Source organism: Sparus aurata, chromosome 22, assembly GCF_900880675.1.
Source record: "Sparus aurata chromosome 22, fSpaAur1.1, whole genome shotgun sequence".
NCBI lineage: Eukaryota > Metazoa > Chordata > Actinopteri > Spariformes > Sparidae > Sparus > Sparus aurata.
The window spans coordinates 23392270-23414779 of NC_044208.1; the positions used below are offsets into that span (position 1 = coordinate 23392270).

At 42.4% G+C, this 22510-nt stretch overlaps 1 protein-coding gene across 6 annotated transcripts; it reads left to right on the top strand.

Annotated features, from left to right (window-relative positions):
• The first annotated feature begins 1502 nt into the window (after positions 1 to 1502).
• On the top strand, positions 1503 to 22299 carry trdn (triadin). Of its 6 annotated transcripts, none has more exons than XM_030406134.1 (6): positions 1503 to 1702; positions 7858 to 8056; positions 11538 to 11579; positions 18580 to 18627; positions 21245 to 21403; positions 22053 to 22299. In XM_030406134.1, the coding sequence occupies exons 2-6, from the start codon at positions 7870 to 7872 to the stop codon at positions 22073 to 22075; spliced, it is 459 nt and encodes a 152-aa protein (XP_030261994.1). In that variant the 5' UTR covers positions 1503 to 1702; positions 7858 to 7869; the 3' UTR covers positions 22076 to 22299. The 6 variants fall into 6 exon arrangements, with proteins under 6 accessions (XP_030261994.1, XP_030261993.1, XP_030261996.1 ...); XM_030406133.1 differs by lacking the exon at positions 1503 to 1702 and adding an exon at positions 2052 to 2540; XM_030406136.1 differs by lacking the exon at positions 1503 to 1702 and adding an exon at positions 2052 to 2540 and having other exon boundaries at positions 21245 to 21373.
• The last annotated feature ends 211 nt before the right edge of the window (positions 22300 to 22510 follow it).

The window sequence follows — 22510 nt, forward strand, 5'->3', positions numbered from 1 at the left end:
GGATGAATCTATCCATACACACCCGAGCTCCAGATGAGTCATCAAGAATGCGCAGAGAATGAGACTTTTATACCGACAGACGGAGTCCGTCCTTCTCCTCGGAGTCTGCCATGTTTCTACAGAAGCCCAGAATGGACAAACCAAACACCGACTCTGAAGCAGCCACTGTGTTTTTCAACCCCTGGTTTGAGCGATGGGTATTTAGTTGGATGCAATCTGCAACCTCGCCACTAGATGTCACTAAATCCTCCACGCTGGACCTTTATATATGATCTCCATCACCAGGATTCCCACCTTCACGTTATTCTGTAATACGATGGTAAAAAGTGACAGAAAGTTAGTCAACAACATAATGCAAGCTCTGTTTCTTAACACATGAAAGTTTTTTTTTTTACAAACTTACGAGAATAATAACATTTGTAGCAAGAATGAGAAAATAGGTCACGGCTTGGAAAGCATCTAGAACTGAAAAGGTTCCCATTGGGATGAGAAACTTTATCCACCGCAATGTGAAACTGAGCAATGTTTTGTGTTTTATCACCATGGCAGCAATATCCTGCTTTAAAGAATGAGTAATAATAAGGTTTAAATGTCAGTTAAAGACAGAATATGTAAGAATTCTGCATTAAAATGTCTCAAAACAACTTGGCCACTGTCGTGTATTCTGTTAAGTTGTGTCTACATTGTCATAAATGTTTCCAACAACGTTCAAACCCGGATGATGATGATGAAAGTTTACTTAAGGTAACGATGCTACCTCCCTTCTTTCCCGGTACATGAAGTAAAGTACACTTCCCCTCCAGCTCCGGTCAGCCACCAACATGGAGGCAGGGATGTTCACCTCAGGTTGATAAACGGGAGTGAAGATAAATCAACTTTTTAATCCCAAAAGTTAAAACTACTCTCTGAGTTATCCTCTTAGTTGTAATCGACGCCTGTTCAGAGCAGAATCTGATGTGACTCTGGGTGTTTACTCCTCCAGAAGACCCGGCTCTGCACCTGATCCTCTCCTCTCTGTCCGGCCTTCCCCACGTATCATTCTGCAAACTTCTTTTGTTTTGTTTTGATAGAGACGATCTCTGGAGGCAGAAGTGACACAGTGTGCAGTGATGGTGGCGCCAGTACTGTTGAACCGAGTTGCACCAGTTCAAGTGTTATATTATTTAGAGCCATGAGGGTATTGAAATCTTTTAAGTCGAGCGGAGGGTCCTAATTTTTCTTGTCTTTGGTCTTACAGAGGATTGGACGTGGTGCATGTGTGTGTTTGTGTGTGTGTGTGTGTGTGTGTGTGTGTGTGTGTGTGTGTTTATGTCCCCACCAGCCCCTCAGTGCGCCCTACATATAAAGCGGTCCAGTCCAATGTTAACACCAGCTGCTGCCTGTATCTCTAATTATAGCCTCTGCAGTGCAGGCTCCCAGGGCAAGACTGGGGGTCAGGTTACCTCTTCCCAATGCTCTCTCACATGGGCACACACAAACACACACCGCTGTTTAAACTGGGCCTCGAAAAAGCAGGTTCTGACGGGGATTAAGAACTCACACGGGGCGAGCCAACTGGATACTTATTCACTTATTTACTTTTCGCTGCGACCTCTGTTTGACAAGTCGGGGGGAGATATGTTTCCTCTGGTGGAAGTTCCAGAATGTATCAAAGATTTAGAAGATTAAAGCTCTGAGGAACAGCTGTTGTCAGAGGCAGAAGGTGAACATGTTTGGTCGAGGTGCTGCCGTTGTTTCAGGGCCCGACAATCATTTAAATGCTGAACGGATGATTAGGTAAAATAAAGCCAGTGATTTTGCAGGTCGGTATATGGCAGGTGAGAAGTGAATGAAAGGGAGGGAAACACTGGTGGGAGATCAGCTGTTCTCGCTCTCCATCATTAAAACATGATTAATAAGCTCTGTGTTTCAGAGACATGTTGCACGGGAGACGTCTCGACCTTTATCCCTTCGCTTAATTCTTCTTTCCTCTCCATCTCTTGATCTTTTGCTCCTCTACTCCTCCTCTTGTCCCCCTTCCCTCTTCTCCTCCCTCCCTCCACTTCCACTATCTCTCTATTTTGGACCCTCAGCGGGGGGCAGGGTGACTCTGAGTAGGTCAGCCCCCCGTCCTCTCTGCCTCACTCTATCTCTGTCTGCCTCACTCCTTCCAGAATGTGACCGGCTCGAAAACTGAAACTTTTAGGAGAATATCTTGGACACAAAAGGCAAAACCGTCAGGAAGCACTTTGAAAAACAACAAGAAACACAACACAAAAAGAAGAAGAAGAAGAAGAAGAAGAAGATTTCCTTCCAGTTTCCTCCTGTGGGGAAGGTTTTAGTATATTTTTAGACCTGCTGTGATCCAGCTTAACACAATTGCAGTGCACTGCCGGATTTGAGCGTTGCCTCCATCGCCTTTCTCCTCGCAATCAACCGGGTCCAAAAAAAGGATTTAACGAAGGAGTTACATGCTTGTTTCTATGGTAACGCCGCATTTCCCGAGCCGCTGAAGGACTGAAGGTTATCAGGGAACATCCAGCAGAACTCAAAAGTCCAAGGTGCTGTAAAAAAAAAAAAAAAGAAAAAAAAAGAAAATCCATTTCTATCTGGCTGAACTTAACAATGATGATCTGATACTGATGTGAGTGAATGCCGGAAGGTCTGCGAACACGTCGTTTATCTGCTGAAGGTTGGCTGCGACCGAGGGGCGCGGTGCCAAACTTTGATTGTGTTTGTTTCCCAACTTTGTAGAGGTTCTGCGATAGAAACATCCAGAACGAGTGAGAGAGATAAACGCACTGTAGCCGGTCTCCTCTGTTGTCACGTCTAATACTTAGGAACAGGAGAAGAGTGTGAGAACGCTTGCGTCAGCACATTTTTGGCTCGTGCCCCCTTAAGAACAATGCAATCACGTCCTCTTAACACAGATTATGGCCTCGGCATATATGCGAGTTACGCGCAGCTCAATCAAACAGTAATCGTGTCATGCTTTAGAGGACTAAAGAGATGAAGCTACTCGGTATTTCATGAGAAAAAACTATAATATACTCTTCTCTCTTTTTCCTTAAATCATCTTGGGATCTCTCAGATGTGTCTTGGGATCCCCGCGGGGGTCCCAATCTCCCCCCTCGGTTGGGAACAACTGCATTTGAAAGTATTCGCTTTGATGTTGAAATGATCAATTACCTTTTTTTTCTCCTTCACTCATTTTTTTTTTCTCCGTTTCCCCTCGTCTGCCTGCGCCACAACATAATTGCTTAAAAAAATGTAACTAAGAGGAATGGTTGACGTGTAAATCACTGCTTTCATTATCCCTGCACATAAGCTGAATTTAACAAGCATGGAGAGCTTTTTTAGTAAATTAATTCTTTGTTACCGGAAATGTATTATCCGTCTGTGCTTTTACTCCCAAGTTGATGGCGGGGTATCACGTAATGACTGGTGGTGGGAGAACTGTATTTATCCTGCATGAAAATGCATCAACACAACAAGAAAAATGACCCCTGTCAGTTCACCAGACATATTACCACAACGATGCATCAATATTGTGAGCTGTTTTAACTATTTCATAATGATAATGCCTCACAGGAAGACTTTAGAAGCAGTATTAAGCCTACGGATCTTAAAAGTGGGTGCACTGGTGACGCGGGGGTAAAGCGTTTGATAACTCACACTCTCGTCAGCGCCATTTGTCGCCTTTCATTCGCCCTCAGACAACCGGTGAGCGGCCTGCACGCGCGCCGTTCTAATTCTGTTCATTCCTTTTGGCGTGGAGGAGGAGGCGGCTGTGGCAGTTGGTGTCCTTGTTGTGTGCGTGTGGAGATCAGCTCAGCGCTCGGCGGTAACAACAGGTGGACCGGGTCAGCTGGTTGTGCGAAGAGGACACAACAAACAATTAGGGGAAAAATATTTACAGGCCGTGGCTCAAACTGTAAAAGATTGGCTGTGTAAGAGATCTGGTGTTCTGTGATTACGTGGTTTCAGAGAGGAATGGTGGAGTGGATGATTACACAGTGCAGCTCCCTTCTGATCTATCTGCTGAGGGACATTTAGACTATGCTCTAACCCTTCTGTCATTGTACCGTCGTGACCGCTTTACCTGCTGCGGATCAATATGTTTGCCCCCGACCAGCCGTTGCCGGGGCTTCGCTGGATCAATGGTCGAGCTTTTATATCACACACACAGGCGCTCGCAGCTCCACATCTGAAATGACACACACGCCAGCAGTTGTCCACCAGATCAATGGTTAGCTTTCTTGAATCTGATGCACACACACACACACACACACACACACACATATATGCGCATTGGAGCGTGCGTAGGCAGAATTATGTTAAATTGATTTTGTAGTTTGTTATGTGAATGCAGCAGCGAAAAGGTCAGCCTGAGACCGGCTACTGGATCAAAACACATCCATTCTTCACATTAAACAACCGCTCGGGAAGACATACAGTATATACAATGTACAGTGGAAGGATGGATGGATGGATTGAAAGAAGCTGCGAGACAGAAAATGTTCTTCCAAAATGTACTTTTTGGGTAACACGGTGTTTGAAAGACATGCAGGGAATGAACAGAAAGAGAATCGCGTTACGCTTCAGCACCAGTATCACCTATAAAGGACAAAATGTCTAGATAACTCAACCTTTCCTCAACCGTTCTTTCTCAAACTCTCCCTTCCATACTTCTCCGTCTTCATGTGAATGAAATTAAACTAAATTGCCAGAAAGAAATCTTTGAAATTCAGCCTTAATGGCATCTGATAAAGAATGACCCGTAATTTTATAACCCTAACCCGAATATGTAGGCAGGACTGATAGTGTTACGTCAAATAATTAACCGAAGAAAGTTCAGAGGCATTATCAGTGAACGTTATTGATGCTCTGATGAAGGCACATTGATCTGAGAACCCGTCCTGCAAGACTTTACCTCATTACTTTAGATTCTACCACAAACTAATTTACATACAGATATAAGTGCTGGTATATTAATTTAGCTGCAATTTATAGTCTGTGTGTGTGTGTGTGTACTACCATCAATGGTTTGATAAGAGTATCATCATCACTTGTTGCCATTGTGCATCTCTGTAAACCACAAATACATCAAATACATACGTTGCCTTGGCGCCACTTCAACGGGGTAATTTTAGCATCAAGACATTTTGTATCCGTCTTCTGGGCAACCAAACCACGTTTCTGGAGCCAAAACAGGATCTTTTCTGAACCCTTACCAAGTGTTTTTTGTGCATAAACCTCACCAGGCAATAAGCACTATCGCTGTCAACATAAAATCGAAAAAAAACGGAACATGATGACACATACATTTTCATTGCGTCGGTACACATATTATCCCTCGATTGTGTTGATGTTTTGCCGTCGAGCTGGTTAATCCGGCCATGATGCTCCTGCCCTTTGCATCAAATCATAATAGTCATTGCTGCATTCGCTGTTTAACAGTCAGTTCAGTCGAGTTCACCTCCTTCTGGTTTTGAGTGCACGGCCTCCGTTATAGTCTATATTATGGCTAATTTACTCAAGTGATTGGGTTTAACGCCGGGCAGGAGCATAAACCTATACTGAGAGAGAAGAACTGAACTGTGCCTTGAGCTGCATATATGCAATAATGAGCAGACAAGGGAGCGTTGTCACCCATCTACTCTTTGTTTCTATTAATTGACAGTGAAGATGAGAGCCATTAGAGTCCAAACCGCAGCCTAATTGTGTCAATGAGACTGTCATAATGAATAGCGCTCAACGCCGCGGCTCGGCCAGCTCAGAGCGCGCAGGACTCATGCAGATCCGCATCCTTCAGGGCCTCATTAATAACCTTGAGAAGGGCATATTTCTTCCAAATGAGCCGGCCCTATTTTAATTCACATCTCCACCACAGTGTAACTATCACTTTATATTTGCAGATAAGCTGTGTGAGCGGCAGGCAGAGAGAGGGAAGAATAAATCATCCGGGGCGCTCATCGCAGCGCGCCACATAATGAACACAAACAACCTAACGCGGGAGTGTAATCATGTTACGGCACGCGGGCCCCACTGCCATACAGCGATGAAAACTTTCTTTAGAGAAGTAATTTGTCTTGTAGAGCAGATTTTTCAAAGTGAGATGGAATTAAATCTCCTCATCGCCTCAGGCAATCGGTGTCTGTCTCTCTTTCTCCCACTCTCTCCCCTCCTCGTATCTGTCACTCTCGTCGCCGCACAAAGAAGAAACAGAATGCGCTCGAATGAATCACCGACGTCCATGTGAATAAACGGCTCCCGCGCGCGTTAATCACAAGAATCGGTCGCGGGGCTGCAACAGGCGTGCTGCTGTACATACTGTAATATAATTCATACGAGTGAGGGATGAGAGTTACACAAATTGGGTCCAGTGGTGGATTCATGGTGGGCAGATGTCAATATGATTAAAGTGCCAACACCATCATGGGCTGCAACCCCGCGCTGCACTCGACAAAAGGGCCTTAAGACGAAGCGAACCTTCCACCCGCGCAATAATCCCGAGGTTTCTGTTGTTTATTTTGAAATTTTACCACCAATCTACCACCAAGGCCGGACAGTCGCAACCTTCTAGAGTAAATGCTTTTAGGAGCTTTGAGGTAAACTTCGCCTGAAACCAAATAATGGTGAGACGCTACAATAAGATACACAGAAGTGTGAATAGTTACTGAGGAGCGAGTAAGGAATCAGTCAGGAACAATACTCGATACTTAATGAATCATGAATGAAAAAGTGAGATTCAAGAACTGTGAATTAGATAATGAAGAGTTACTATATAACACTATATTGTCTATAAATCATTAGGTAATGATTATTTCATGAGTATCCATGAATCAACATAATGACCTCTTTCTCCATGAGTTGCTCTTGATTAACTCCTGAACAGCTGGTGAGTGTCAGCTAGAGCTAGTGACAACTTATTAATTACTCATTACTGAATGATGAGTCACTGTGGTTGTTTACAGTCACGTAAAATGAATCATCACTCTGAGTCAAGTAGGCTCCTTAAATACTAATTAATTATTTTTGTGAACCTTCAAGTAAAGTCAAACATAAAGAAATACTAATTACTTAATCATTAGTTACCTTTTTTTACATACCCTCAAGTAAAGTGAGACAGAATTTTAGAGTAGTTACTAAGTAGTCCCTCATTACTTCATGATTATGACAATTAGCTACTGAGTTTCTTCCATTTTCTCAGCAAAAAACAACAAAACAAACAAACAAAAATGAAGTCATCGTCAACGTTGAGCGGGAATATTGTAGAGGGCGGATGTGAAGAGTACAAACTCTCACACATCCTTTCTTATAATATTTTTTACATCAACGATATTCAACTGAATATATGTCAGTCGTCTGTTGAGTTAGGCAGCAGTGGAAAAAACAAACTCCAACAATTGTACACATACGGGCCAGTTTGCTAGCCGCTGGGAGTCCAACCCAGCTTGTAAAAACAACTGTGTAACTACAGAAAGTCTAACTGGGAACATGGAGATTTAAAGAGGCTGCATTTTCAGGGCATGGAGTGTCGAATAAAGAGATGCTGCAGTTTTTCGCCCGGTGGGGATTGTGGGATCTGGTGGTTTTTATAAGCTGACAGTTGATATTTCGTTCTGTACTGCAGCTTTTTTTGCCTTTAGAAAAATCCGTCTCTCGTGAGTCTTCACACAGAAGCTTTTAGAATGATACTTTTCACATAAAAGCACATGATGTGTTAGCTCGGTTGGCTAACCAGCCCGAACTTTGGGATTTGAGAATCCGAGCCTCCTCTACTGTTCTGCCATACTTCTTTTTTTTTTATGCCTCTTTCTCCTCGAGGTCTCTTCTGTAAGAACGTCCTCCTAACTTCTGTTTCTCTGCTCTCAGCTCTCTCCACCAATGAGCAGTCAGGCAAACGGCGGGGGGGCGGTCCCTCCAGCTCAGACCAAACAGCGGACATTTTTGGACGATGTCATTTTGACCTTCAGCTCACCGATGGCCTGGCTGCTGGTCGTGGCTCTGATCCTCACGTGGTCAGGAGTCGCCATCGTTCTCTTTGACCTGCTGGACTACAGAACTCTGGCGGGTAACTAGAGTCATTGTTGATTATTATTTTAAAAGATTTTGTTTTGCATATTTTAGTAGACATTTTGTTCACCATTCAACAATGATTATAATTCCATCAGAATGTGATTATAATGTGCTTGTAATGTTTTGTTATACCTTATGACACTTTCCTTCAACTCACCTGTACTCATTTATCCACATATTTACACTTTCATATTTCATCAAAACATTTTCCAACAAACCTTTCAGACATTTTTGAAGCAGACTTCAAAAGTGGACATACTCTCATGAAGGTCATCAATTTCAGCAACATCCATCTGTCAAGTCAGGGGAAACGCACCATCTTGCTTTTGGAAAATAACATCTACGTGATGTCATTTTGATGAACAGAGATGAGTTTTTAAGGGTTTTAAATGCAAAACCCAGGAGAGGGGTTTCTTAATTTAAAGTTCTCACGACAGCTTCTGGTGCTATTTAATGGCAATTAGGGAAGGACTTGGGTTTGGGTCTTTTGATGTGGGGTTGTATGAGGTACTTATACGTAGTCCGTGTATTACCTAAAGAAGTTGGCCGTCACCTCTCCCCCCGTGTGGAGAAGCAGCTCATAGAACCGTCAGGGAAGCAGAGCATTGTACTGCTAAACAGTACCGACAGCAAAACGTATTTTAGAAGGCCTGTTCAATTGTACGCTATATTTTGAACATTTTTGGTGCTTTACATTCCCTCAACAGCACAACGTCCGTATTCGAAATGTATATTATTTCGCAGATCAGCTGTGTGGGTCGGATTTTCAGCGACAAGTCTGACGGCAACGCAAAGCACCAAAAATGTCCAACATATAGCAACGCTTAAAAGTACATGACAAATTCTAGGTGGTTACAATACGTCTTGCTGTCGGTGCCATTAAGCATATAAATCATCCGCTACTTGCTGCTTCTCCGCACCCGAGCTATCACTTTTATATATGTTATGCACCCTGCCATGGAGTGAGAGGTCCACACTCTTTCCAGACTGTTAGCTCTAAGGGAATACACTACTTAGGTGGTTTTCTTCCTTGGTTTGGTTCCCGGAACCCCTTGGCTGATTCAGTAAATAAGACTGACTAGCTAACTACATTTAGCAACAGAAACCCTCCACGCTCCGGTGGTATCTTTCTTTTTATTCATCCATGGCAGCATCCGAAAAAATTAGGACAGCGTTTATCGGACAGGAAATTTGTGTACGCCTCCGAGTGCAGGATGAGTCATCAACAGTCTTTATTGTTTTACAGGAAGTTAGACTCTTAAAAAGCAAAACCATTTGAAAATAAGTCACATATGGAGCAAGATGCTTGACTTTGAGGGAACTTTAACGCTGGTCGTGTTTAAAGCGACACTCATGTTGTGGTGTGTGTTTCCCTTCACTTGACAGACGGATGTATTGAGAATGACTCTATATTTAGGAGTGCATTTTCTGGCACCTCACGTAACACACGTAAGTCCACCAGCTGAAATGTATGTACCAGTGTAGAACAGCTGTGTACATACTGAGGTCTATCCACTCCTTCTCATTACTCCCTGACACTCGTAGAGCGGTTTGAAAGGCCACTTCCTGGTGATAACACGCACACTTTAATAACACGGTTACATCTTTCACTCCATCGTCATTCATGCTACAACATCTATTGATTTAAAGTAATTATTTCTCCTGTTTACGAGCCCTTGTTTAAATTCTTTACATTGTCTGCTGCTGCACTACTTCTACTGCGAGCAGCTTTGTTCCTCATATATCTTTAATCCTGTTATCTCCACTTCGTGACTTAATTGTCTCGCGTGATCAAATTTCGTTCGCTGTGATCATACTTTAATTACTCCATTGTCAGGAGATAACGGAAAATGAATTTCCCCGAGAAGGCTTCTATGTTACTGATTGATTAAAGCGAATGTGGTAGCCGAGATCACTCCTTCAAACATTTTCAGCTCTGCTTAAGACTTGTCTTTTCACCGGCACCGTGATCGGGCTTACAAGGCGCCGCACGCCCATTCATTTATGTCTTTGAGATAATGAGACATGTCTGATTATAGCGAAACAGGAAAAAAACAAGAAGGAGCATCCGTGGCACGCCAGTGGTGCAACCTTAGCTTAACTTAGCTTAGCGTAAAGACTGGAAACAGATTGCCTATCTCCGTCTGAACATGGCAAAATCTACCTGAGGAGCTTTATTTGATGTGATATGTTGCTGTTTGTTGTGTTCAAAAACCAACAACTTTCCGTTTTCCGTGGAGACATGAGCCAATTAGCTAACAGTCACTAGCCACAGGCAAGGATAGCTAGCAAAGAGCAGTGACTCTGGTAAAATGCTGCCCCCTATGCTTTTGGAGCTACCTTCAAACTCGGGCCACATTCTACAAATAATAGCTTTAAACCTTTAAACAAAACAGTGAATCATCTATTTTTCACTTTGTTATTTGTACAAATAGAACATGCAACAAATGCTATTTAATAAGTGAGCTTTGCAGTGGTTGATTCTTGTATTTTGAAAGAACCTAGCTCGATGTTCCCTCTTTGTTTTCGGTCTTTATGCTAAGCTAAGCTAACCAGCTGAAGCGTACAGACATGAAAGCGGTTTAAAACAGACTAAGGAACCACAATCACATCAACGTTGTATATTCATATGGAAATTTCAACTTATGTAAATCATTTACACCACAAGATATTGATATTTAATACAATAATATATTTTAAATCTAATGTACTTAATCTGCGTTTTAATGGAAACATTTTTGTATATAAATTGTTTAAAACAGTATGAAATTATGCAAGGATGCAGTTTTACCTCCTCAGCTCCAATTATTTCTCACTATGCCATTATTTTCTGATATTTTATAAGACGATTCCTGGAAATCACGCTTTTTAACACAAAATAATTTATTTAAATTGATAGCTAAATGTTAAAAAAAAAAAAAAAAAGTGAATATGTCTTCAGGGAAGCTTTCTACATGTGCTCCAATAAAGACTTCCATCAATAATGAATATTTATGGTGGTTTAAATTTAGCTTTTCTTTCGAGGACATACCTACTTCGCCTACATTCAGTTACTCTATCCAGATAATGAAATATCAAAAAAAATAATTGGCGTGAAGAAATTACCTTTTAGCCACGTGTGCACTGTAGTGAACCAATAAATCAACCTGACACAAAAAGGTCAAGCTGCCTCCGATCTTCCAACCACACCACAGCCGATCAATCACTTTGATTTTGTAACATGTGTATTCCAGCGTGCGGTTGATTTACTGTGATAATGACCTTTCAATCCATTCTGCTCACATCTGCTCCTTATCACTGCCACCACTCCCACATCTGCCACACATCACTGTGTACTGTATTCGGACTATCCTACAGTGTGAGGATAGTCCTGCCTCACACATCCAGCACACTCATCTCCAACTCCTCTCCTCACTCTCCTCCTTCACCCTCTTCTCCATCCTCATGCCGTCAATCACCTGCCATCCCATCCAAAGACTACACGTCATACTGTGACGACCCCGTGTGTTTATCTCCTGGTAAAAGAAAAACCAATACAACAAAACACTACTAACAGTTTGACTGCATTGCTTGCTTGTGTTATAGCGTTGCAAGACCAGAGAAGACATACACCATCCCTGCCTGGTATGTGTCCAGCATTTCAAAACATGGCGGTCTGTATTTGACATTCCAAAGGGTAAATCAACACTAAATCGCTAAAAATGATGCTTTCTATTGGTTAAAACGTTCCACCTGAAAGTGTTTTCCATCAACTGTTAAAAGCCAAACATGTGCTGCGACCCAGGACAACTCTAATGGATGGAAGCCAATGTGCTTAAAAGTTCCACAGAGCTATTTTTCTGCCCTAAGTGGTCATTTCACACATTTATTGAGGTTTTCAGAAATTTCCTGTCGAGCTTGTGGGCAGTTTTTATTTTGTGCCTTTGGTAGAAAATGGCTCCTCAAAGAATACTGTCTACAGCAATGTCTGTGGATTGTCCTGTTTTCTTTTAATGTTCCCATGTCTTGGTCATTTTCTTGTTCACAACTTTTTTTTTGTTGTTTACAAGCTTCAGTGTTCAAACAACACATTCTCATGCTGTCCAAAGCTGCAGAGTTAATCGTTTAAGTCCCACTTTAATGTTTTACTGTCTCGTCAAGCCCCGCCCCCCTCCTGAGAGGTCCAGTCTGCTCTGATAGGTCGGCTTTCAAAGGCCTGAGCAGGCACCGCCCACCGTGTTTCTGCATCAGCTCTGACACTGTTAGCAAAAGACTGGTAACTGGATAGTTTGAGACATCACATCCCGAATAACAATATTGTGCATCTTTCCAAGGATTTAGCTACTTTAGCAGTTTCAGCTAGCAAACATGTTAGCTCAGTTTACCCTTGACTCCTGTCTCATAACTATCTACAGACCATTTCCTTTTCTTGTAGCAGTTTATTAAACAGATGAGGGTTGAAGAAAACGTTGGTAGTGCAACACAGTCAACACCAGCTGCCTCTATTTTTGACACTCCAGTTCTCCATTTGGTCAAAGGTTTGCCAACAGTTCAAACACTTGATCACTGATCGAGGTGGTTCTGTTGCAGTAACTCTATTTGATGCTCACATTTTCCTAGCAGCTAGAGTCCTAAAGTAGTTCTAGGCTAATTCACTAGAATTCAGACACACCAGGCGTAGACCCAAATTCACAGACTGTTCAGGTTTTCCAAAAAGACAGTTTTTTTACTGATGGCTGGTTCGATGTACAGGATATCAATCGGTTTGGCAGGAGGAATGCTGGAACGCTTGCTACGAAAGGCGAAGACAAACCGGCAGAGAGAGAAGGGAGCATGCAGACTATACAAACAAGGGAGGTAGGGATAACTGGACTCAGGTGAAACACAGACAGTCCCACCGACGAGAAACACACAAAGGCAGGAAGGGGATCTGAAACAGGAGGAGAGTTAAACACCTAAATAAAACAGGAAGCAGAACGGAAGAGATAAAGGGAAATAAAAACACGACCTAAGTTCAGACGAGACATGACAACTGCTTCGAACACCATCATAGCCGAGTTAGCTTAAGTGATTCCAGGTTGATTTACCCTTTGAGTATTATTTACTTGTGTAAAATTATGCTATCTGTTCACTATGACTCTATTCTTGTCCTGGTCTGCTATTAACTACAAACAGCCTGTGTTTGTCAGGACTCTCAGCTACAGATGGATGGCAGATTTTAAAGAAAGCCTTGTGTGTTTAACCACCACATGTCTCCAGTACAACTTCAGTGTTACTCGTTATTAAATTTCCCAAATGTCTGAAACACTGGAGGGGGATGAACGCCGGTGGAGAACTGCAGGCTAACACATCCCCCTTCGAAAATCTTCCATAGGTGAACAATTGGGTTAATTGAGATCTCGTGGTTTGTTTTTTAAAATTCAAATTTATGCCTCGCCCTGTGCGGAAGCGTTTTTCACTGATTTATTCAAGGCTTTTCTTTAATTTGTCGCCAGCCTGTGTATTCTTAACCCCTGCACGACATCTCAGCACATGTGCCTGCTTTACGAGTGTGAAACTGCATGTGTTTCTGTGTTCCCTTAATGCCGAGGAAACCGACACAGGCTTAAAACAGACATCTTCATGCTGGGTTTTGACATTTACGTCGTCTGGCAATTGTAAATCTTCAGACCTGCGGGGATTTCAAACCAAATCATCTGTTAAATTATATAGATGTGATTTCTTGCGAAGGCTGACATTGAAAAATATGTTTTGAAAATGATAATCCGACAAAAGTTGAATACAGAGAAAGGAATACAGAGTCCTTGGGTGAGATTGATTGATGCAGCTCCTGTAGTTCATGCAGAGGTAACAATAGAAGTTAGTAATCTTTTCTCTAAGTCAAGGAAACTTTTGTCTGGGCGCTTCCTCTGTAGGTTTCGCCTTCGACGATGACAAAAAGAGCTGGGCTGCATTTTTAATCACAAGGCCTTCTCCCACCATGGCATTTTCAATAAAGGCCCAGTGTGTGTAAATGAAACGGCGAGGAGAGGTTTTTTTCTTGGACAATAAAGAAGAAAATGCAATTCTCCCTGTCGTGAAAACGCAGAGATAGAGAGTTTTGTATGCGTGTCTACAGAGAATAGGGAGACGAAGCGGAGGCCGATAAGGAAAAAGGATACAGATACAGAAATATGGAGACAGAGACACGCTTGCATAGACGGAGGGTATAGAAAAATACAGTAATTCAGAAGAGATCAAGGCAGAAGCGAACTGAGAGCAGCTGGGAGGAAGACAAAGAAGCAGCAGTGCCGACAGTTCAGCCCGTCACCTTATCGAACCTCATTTCTTCTGACGGAGAGACAGAAGCAAAAACACCCGTTTATTAATGTATGTGATTATTCTTGAAATGGAAAATGATTCACGGTGAGACAGAGAGGGGAATCTAACGACCGTCAAGTGTCACAGACCGAGTGTTAACTTCTGTCATGTGTCCAGATGTTGCTCCTCTGAGGTCAGTGTCACATCTGTATGGAAAGGAAGACAGACAGACAGAAGAAAGGGAGGACAATACGAAGGAAGGAAGAAATGGGGGGACAATAGGATGGAGGGAACAGAGGATAACAGGTAGGAAAAAAGAGAGAGGACAGAAGGAAGGAAGGAAAAATAAGAAGGAAGGAAGAAAGATGATGACAGGAATTAAGGGAGGGATGAAAGAGAAGACAATAGGGAGGAAGAAAGGAAGAAAGAGGACGATTGGAAGGAAAGACGGAGGGAGGGAAGAAAGAGAGGATGATAGGAAAGAAGAACATAAGAGAGGAAAGGGAGAAGAATAAGAAGGAGGGAAGAAAGGTAGGAAGGAAGAGGATGACTGGAAGGAAAGACGGAGGGAGGGAAGAAAAAGAAGATGATGGGAAGGAAGGAAATAAGAGAGGAAAGGGAGAAGAATAAGAAGGAAGGAAGAAAGAGAGGACAACAGGAAGGAAGGAAAAGAGAGGACGTTAGGAGGACAACAGGAAGGAAGGAAGAAAGATGGGGTGACTGGAAGGAAAGAAGGAGGGAGGGAAGAAAGAGAGGACGATAGGAAGGAAGGAAGAGAGGTTGACTGAAAGGAAGGGAGGAAGGAAGAGGACGACAGGAAAGGAAGGAGGAAGAAAAACAGGACAATAGAAAGCAAGGAAGAAAGAGGAAGACCAGAAAGAAAGAAGGAGAGAGGGAAGAAAGAGAGGACAACGGGAAGGAAGGAAATAAGAGAGGAAAGAGCGAAGAGAATAGGAAGGAAGGAAGAGAGGACGACTGAAAGGAAGGAAGAAGGAAAGAGAGGACAATAGGAAGAAAGAAGGAAAGAGAGGACAATAGGAAGAAAGGAAGAAAGAGGACAAGAGGAAAGAAGGGAGGAAGAAAGAGGACAATATGAAGGAAAGTAAGAAGGAGGGAAGATCGAGAGAATGACTGGAAGGAAAGAAGGAAGGAAGGAAATAAGAGGGGACAGCCGGAAGAAAGAAAGAAAGAAAGAAAAGGCGTAAGATTGACATAAAGAAAGATAAGGAAGAAAGGAAGGAAAGGAAGGAAAGGAGGCAGGAAAGGCGGATGAAAAGAGGAGGAGAGCTCTAAGCCCTGCATTATTTGGCAGTCCTTATCCAGCTCAGACTGTCTGCAGCTCCTCTCTGCTCAGCTCTTCTGAGGGCTGTTCCAGAGCCTCTTTCCTGTTTTTCATCTCCGTGGCACAATTTGTATTTTTACTCTCTCCTCTTTGTGTTTTATCATTTTGATGTGGCTGCTAAACCACACAAAACCGAAAAACAAAGGCAGACAGGTGGAGAGAGGAGACACGGGACGAGGACATGAAAGCAACACTTGGGCGGGAAATTGTTCAGAAGAAGGGAAGAAGGGAGGCGGAAAGAGAGAAGAGGAGCGAATCAGAAGGAAAGAAAGACACGAGAAGAGGACGACGGGGTGTTAAAGCAGGAGGGGGAGGAGGGACGCCAGCTTTCTATTCCTGGTGCCTCCTGCTCTGCGTCTGGAGCGCCAATCAAAGAAATGTCAGCGCATTAATCAGCTGTTTATGAGGATCCATTAGACGAGTCCTCCACATCGGGCAAACAAACAGGCAGAGAGCGTCTTCCACCTGGAGAGGGACAAATTAAAGAGATTAATTAATGAGAGCGGCCGCTGGGACAACGCCATCGTGAATAGCTCAGAAGGGTCCAAGAAACAAAAATAAAACAAAAAAAATAATTATGATAATTTTTGGCATAATTGACTGGCTGCTTTAAAAGGGCCTCCGGTGCCTCATTTGGTGTAATGTAATCACTTTTACCGGCTTTATTAGCCGCTGAACCGCGACTTTACTTTCTCTTTGAATGCAAAACATCCAACAAAGCAGGAAAAATAACAACAATCTATCAGTTAATGTGCTTCACATGTCACTCTGTATAATGGGTTAGTTAGAAGCTTCTTTACCAGTTAATAAAGTGTTTATTAATGTTGTACACATGAGTTATAAATCATTGAAGTTTGTTAAAAATCTCCACGTCTGGTGAGACATGTCAGGTTGTTTGGGTCACGCGCAGGTTTCTCACTCTTACAGGTTAAACAGTCATTTGTATTTATAAATGCTAATAAGCCGTAATTAGCCGTTAAGTCTGCACTTTTTATCGATCAGAAGTGAGTGCATGTCTGGCAGGTATTTCCCACAAGGTTGTTCTCATTCTCGGCTAAAGAGTGATTCTGTTGTCTGAGCGCTTCGTTCAAATATTCTGGTGCATAAATGACTAATAGCAACGGAAATGTTTTCAGAATTGGTCCACTTTCCAAATTTAAGACCGACGTGACCCAGTTGGAAGTTGGACAAATCATCTGGGGTCGCTCCAGAAGTTTTAATCACGACATCTCTTCCTGCGATGTAGGAAACGTGCCGATGTTGTGTCGAAGTCTGTTCCCGAGTCAAATAACGCCGCTCTGCTGTTAGATATTGTGTGTCCTGCGATAACACCTGCTGATCTTTATCTCCACCGATGGGCGCAGGTTGAAGTCTGTAGGTGGCGCACGTATTAATGGGAAACAGACTTCAGTAGGACGTCAGAAAAATAGGTCAGATAAATGAAGATAAACCTTAAGATAGACAGACAGAGAGACAGGGAGGCAGATGGGAAGGAAGGAAGAAAAGAAAGGAAGCAACAGAGGATGATAGGGAGGTAGGAAGGAAGGAAGGAAGGAAGAGAGGATGCCTGGAAGGAAAGGAAAGGAAGGAAGAGCTTAGCTATCTTGTTTTATGAGTTCTGAGTTCTGATTTAGATCTAAATATTTAATCATGAAAAATTCTATGGTTAATTGCAAACTTAAATACAAAATTTGACCATTAAAAACATCTTATTTATTCGCTGTAAATGACCTCTCGGCCCACCTGCAGCACTTTCACAGCCTTAAATCTAAAGTGCCCGACGGCGTTTTGTAAAGGATCCCTGCAGGAACACTTTTTAGTCAAAGAGTTCAGCCCTCTCTGTTTAACCAGGCAGCCGAATCCATTTCGTATTTCAATCTCTTTTCACATTTCCATCAATCATCAACACCGGTTTGGTCAAAATAACTCCTGAATTCACTGCGTTACAGGCGAAAAGCGCGGAAAAACCTTTTTACATCTAACGTGGTGAATTATGGGCACATTTCAGACCGACCGCTGGTGAGTTTTATTTTCTTTCTGTAGAGTTTGAAAGGATTTTATTTTATTTTTTTCACGATGATAAAATGAGTGTTTTCTGTAAATGGAGTTTTGGCGAGTCTGGCAAAGACAGCGTGGTGGCTGTTATCTGGTTGAGATGAAAGGATCTGACTCTGAAAAACATCTCTGCAGGGATGCTTTTTGGTAATGTTGTCAGACACTCAGAATAATAATCTGAGCCTGAGGGGAAAAACAAGGTCTTCTTGTGGTTTTACATGGACGAGCCTCAGAGATGAAGTTACAGCCATTAAACACCACAGAATAACACAGACCCCTAATAAGAAAACACCAGAGTTTCACTTTAGTCTGATCTATAAAGCGTTATTAAACATTTTACACATCCATTAATGAAGAAGGAGAAAGTGGTAGCGATACTTTTGGGCCGACTGGAGTTGAAACTAAAAGCTGACTCTAACACAGGCGGTTGAATCGTGCTGGAAGCTTTGACGTGCTGCTGAAACTGTGGTTTGCTGTGTCTGTCTGTTGCCGTGCTCTCATTCAGCATGTCCCGGACATCATCAATAGCTGGAGTCGTAACCTGTTCTGTACAATGAAAGGAGTGTTTTTGTGTGTGATTCACTCTTTTTTATTATCGCGTTTGCCATCATAGCAGCAGAACAACAAATCTAAAGCGGCGTGTGGGTGTGAGTGATTGGGAAAAAAAAAGCAGGAAACGTACGCGGTGCGATGAAGGCTGCTGATCATTGTTCTTTTTATGGATTCCCTCTTCGGTTTTGTCTGTTTGGCCGCCCTCTCTCTCTCCGTCTTTGTCTCTCCACAACCTGCATTTTAAACGTCACATCACGCCGTCTCTCTCTCTCTCTCTCCCTCCTCCTCAGGTCTCCCTCCTCCTTCTGCCATCGCTAAGAGAGGTTTGAAGATGAGAGGCAAGACGCTGCATTCACATCCACTCACCAGTGCTCAAATCTGAATATGTATATGAACATTGTGAAATGTTTGCTTTCTCTGGCAACCTGCCGTGACCAAACTGAGACTCACGGTATCAGTTTAATGAACCGCGGCACGGTGTGTGAGCTCCGACAGCTGCATGGGCTGAAATACACCTACACATATACAGTATATAGACAGTATATAAGTGCCTTTTAACACACACCCGGTCTGTGAAGGTTATCGTGTGAATCTTCTCTCAAAACTGTATCTTAAAGTGATTTCAGCTCTACGGTAAGGTTTTCAGCTTTACAGGCGACCTTAGAACCAGAATAAATGTTTCCACTGTGAGTTTCTGCAAAACCGAGGACATGTTGAAACTTTATGTTGCTTTAGATTTGAGTTTATGATTGTGACAGTGACAGTGCAGGACATACGTCTGGTCTGGTCAGGCTGAGGCACAGACATCGCTTGGTTAGGTTCAGGGAAAGATTAGGAAACGTGGCGGGGACATATCCAGAGGTGTTGTTTAAAATAGCCACCAAAAAAAGCTGCAAAATGTCCCGAACAGTCGCCGAAGTTGCCGAGTTTTGTCGGTTAAAAGTGGAGGCAAGCTGCTGTCTCCCGCTTAAAGTGAAACTCTCGCCAAAATGCAACCTAGGCTTTTTTTGTTAATGTATATGAGTCAAACCTTCGTATAAAAGCATAAATACGATGAAAGAGGCACTTTTAAGATTTACCGTATTTTCATTTTTCAGGTCAAACTCATTTTAAATGGGAGTGCTACGGGCACTTTAGCGATAGCATCAAAATCGCTATTTTCAAAACACTAAGAAGGCTCGACACAACATGAAACTTTGCTCGTAGTATCACCAGGGACTCTACACATGAACACGAGCATTGAGAACATTGTTTGTGTACACAGAGTTTTCTAAAAAGAAAGTTTTTGAACAACTCACGTTAGCAGTAGCTTGTTCCGCTCCCAGTCGTCATGGCAGCCGAGAAGTATTGATCTCAGAATGCGACTTAACATGGAGGAGAGTTAAGGTGGAACGCTACTGTCTTCCGGCAACAACACGACGCGATATCTCACGTGACTTTTCTGGCTTTTTATTTTAGTATTGTTTCTTATACGAGGCTCCTTTTTCAACTTCAAGGTCAATATTATTATTTGCTAACGACAAAACAACGAATTATCTGTGCATTTTTATGGAACTAAGCTTTAGGAGCGGTCCACCTTAACTGTCCTCCATGTTAAGTCGCATTCAATACGGAGTCCGATAATTCTGCTATAGGTTGCATTTTGGCAAGAGTTTCGCTTTAAAACTGTCTGCAGAGTCTCCAGTTGTTAGTCGTATCTGATTTTGTTGCCTGAGACAGGAAGTGGTCTCGAACTGTCCCCTCCCGCTTGGCAGCCATCTCTCCAAGGTGACACGACACCAGCATCTCCTCATCTTCCTCATGAGAAAGTCATCTTATATACATACATCATCTGAATTTATACAAAAATATAATGATATGATGATTTTATTGATATGATGTGTATTAGTGCAAAAGTTATATGTTACAGTAATATATCAGTTTATAAGTCATATACTGAGTTTTCTGACAGGTTTTGTGGTAATATTATTATAGTTACAGTTTTTTCAACCTTCTCCCGTATCAGTTCGTTCAAAGTAGCTCACAACAATAAATATTTCAACTTTACTCAATATGGACGTGCTGTACGGGGTTAATTCATCTAACAAAAACATCATTTATTTTGATGGGAGGTGTATTTCTGTCCTTCCTGCCCGGAGCTGTTGGGTACGTTTGTTCTTGGTAATGTTTTTGCCTGCAACATGAAAGTGTTTCTGTCCAGCTCTCACCACAGGACGGGCCCTGGAGTATTGCAGCCGCTTCCAGTTAAGATTGGGCCAATTGGCTCTGACAGACATGCAGTTTCTTTTTTTGTGGCAAGAGCTTTCCAGTTGTTTTCTAAACGCAGCTGAGCTGAGAGCATGAGTAAAAAAATGGTGATAAACAATTTTCTGAATGATAGTTAAAGGTTTTATAGTCAAGGACGACCATATTAATCCAGGGCTACGGTAGAGAGACAAAGGCTTCTTCCTTTTTATAATGCCTGCTTGCACTTCTGCGGCTTTTTTGGTGAGCGTACCGTAAAAGCAGTGAACAGCACAGACATGTAGCTAGTAATATGTAATACATTTTGGAAGTAACTGGCCTAACACTGATGCGTATGAAATGTACAGATTTAACATTAAGTTTGGTTTGCAGAAAACACAATGCTGACATTTCAACCACCTGGGGAAAAAAATATATTCTCACGAGACTTCCAAAATAAAACACCAGAAACTGATAATCAAAGAAATATATGTTAAAAAAATATAAGTGAGATTTTACACGTTTTAACTTATTGAACCAGTGTATATATGATCTGTGAGTGTGCAAAGTTATCCCTATATAATTATATTTTCACTTTTCAATATTAATTACTGAAACATTAAATAGACTGCATTTGGGCTACTGATATTTTCTCCACACATCAAATATCTTAGGTCTAAATATTTCCTCTTCCTCCATTATTCTATTCATTTACTCTATTGTTCTATTTAGGCGGCATCCGTCCCAAACCTGGCCCCTCCGCAGCCCCCGCTGACGTCGCGGCTCAGGAGAGCACCGATTGGTTGGAGATGATTTGGACCTTCGCCGCCAGCTTGGTCGCTCCCGATGATGAGGAGGAAGGTATTCACCAGCTAACTGAAACCCTCACATGTAAGAAAAACATCACCCCGCACTAACTAACCATTTCACCACGGAGATCATTAATGACTAATATCATTGAATAAGATGCTGACCGACACCTGACGTCTTATTCTGGAGGATTCTTATTTTCGGTGTTCACTGGAAAGCAAACCCTGCCTCCAACTCATCTCATGCACGCTACAGCCGGATGCTCATCGCAGCGTCGTGCTGATAACAGTAATGATGCGGCGGTCTGAATGGAATCACTCATCGACTAACAGGGTTATAATGAACACGATGCCCCCTTTAACCCGCGCCATCGTGGAAATACATCCAGCATAAAATAACTTCCCATCTTATCTCCTTCATCCAATTATCAGAGCCAACAGCCTATGAAAAAATACTGTTAATTAACTGTAGTAAGAACTTGAACTCTCATTCAGACTGACGGTTAATGTGTTAGTCAGAGTTTTTTCCACCATGAGCAGAGGAAGTTGATATATAGTACGAAAGGTGCAAGGCCAGAGCAGCTGACTGGTGGACAGACGGCAAAGAGAAATATAATTCCCTATCTATGTTTTGCTTAAATAGACTCATTACTCCGTGAGAAGTAGTTAAAGTCCGTAATAACTTCTACCTGCATATGATGAAAACCTCATTTCCTGCTCTTGTCCTTCAGCTTTCCACTCAGACGAGCTCTGAACCAGAGGAGGGCGGAGAGAGGACGAGAGCTGACAAGTACGAAGAGCCGGAGAGAGGAAAAGGGGGCAGCAAGAGACAAGTGTCTGGATGAAGTGGAGGAGATGATTGAGAGAAGCTGAGGGAGGACAAGTGTGTTTAGTTTATCTCAGTTATGTTTCTGTATCTGTCTGTCATTAACTGGAATTTGATGAATAATAATAAAAAACAAATCCTGCCGTTTGAAACCTCGGTTTTGTTTCCTTTTGTTCTGCGTTCTGCACGCCGTGTTCTGGATTAGCTTTAAAACATTGAATAGATTACATATAACCATTTTGTTGGAATGTTTCTCTTCGTTTTACATAATTCTTTTTAAAGATTCACCCTGATATGGAGCCCCAAAAGTGAACATTTATCAGTACATACCATTGTCTCTTTGTTTTTTCATATTTTTCCTAC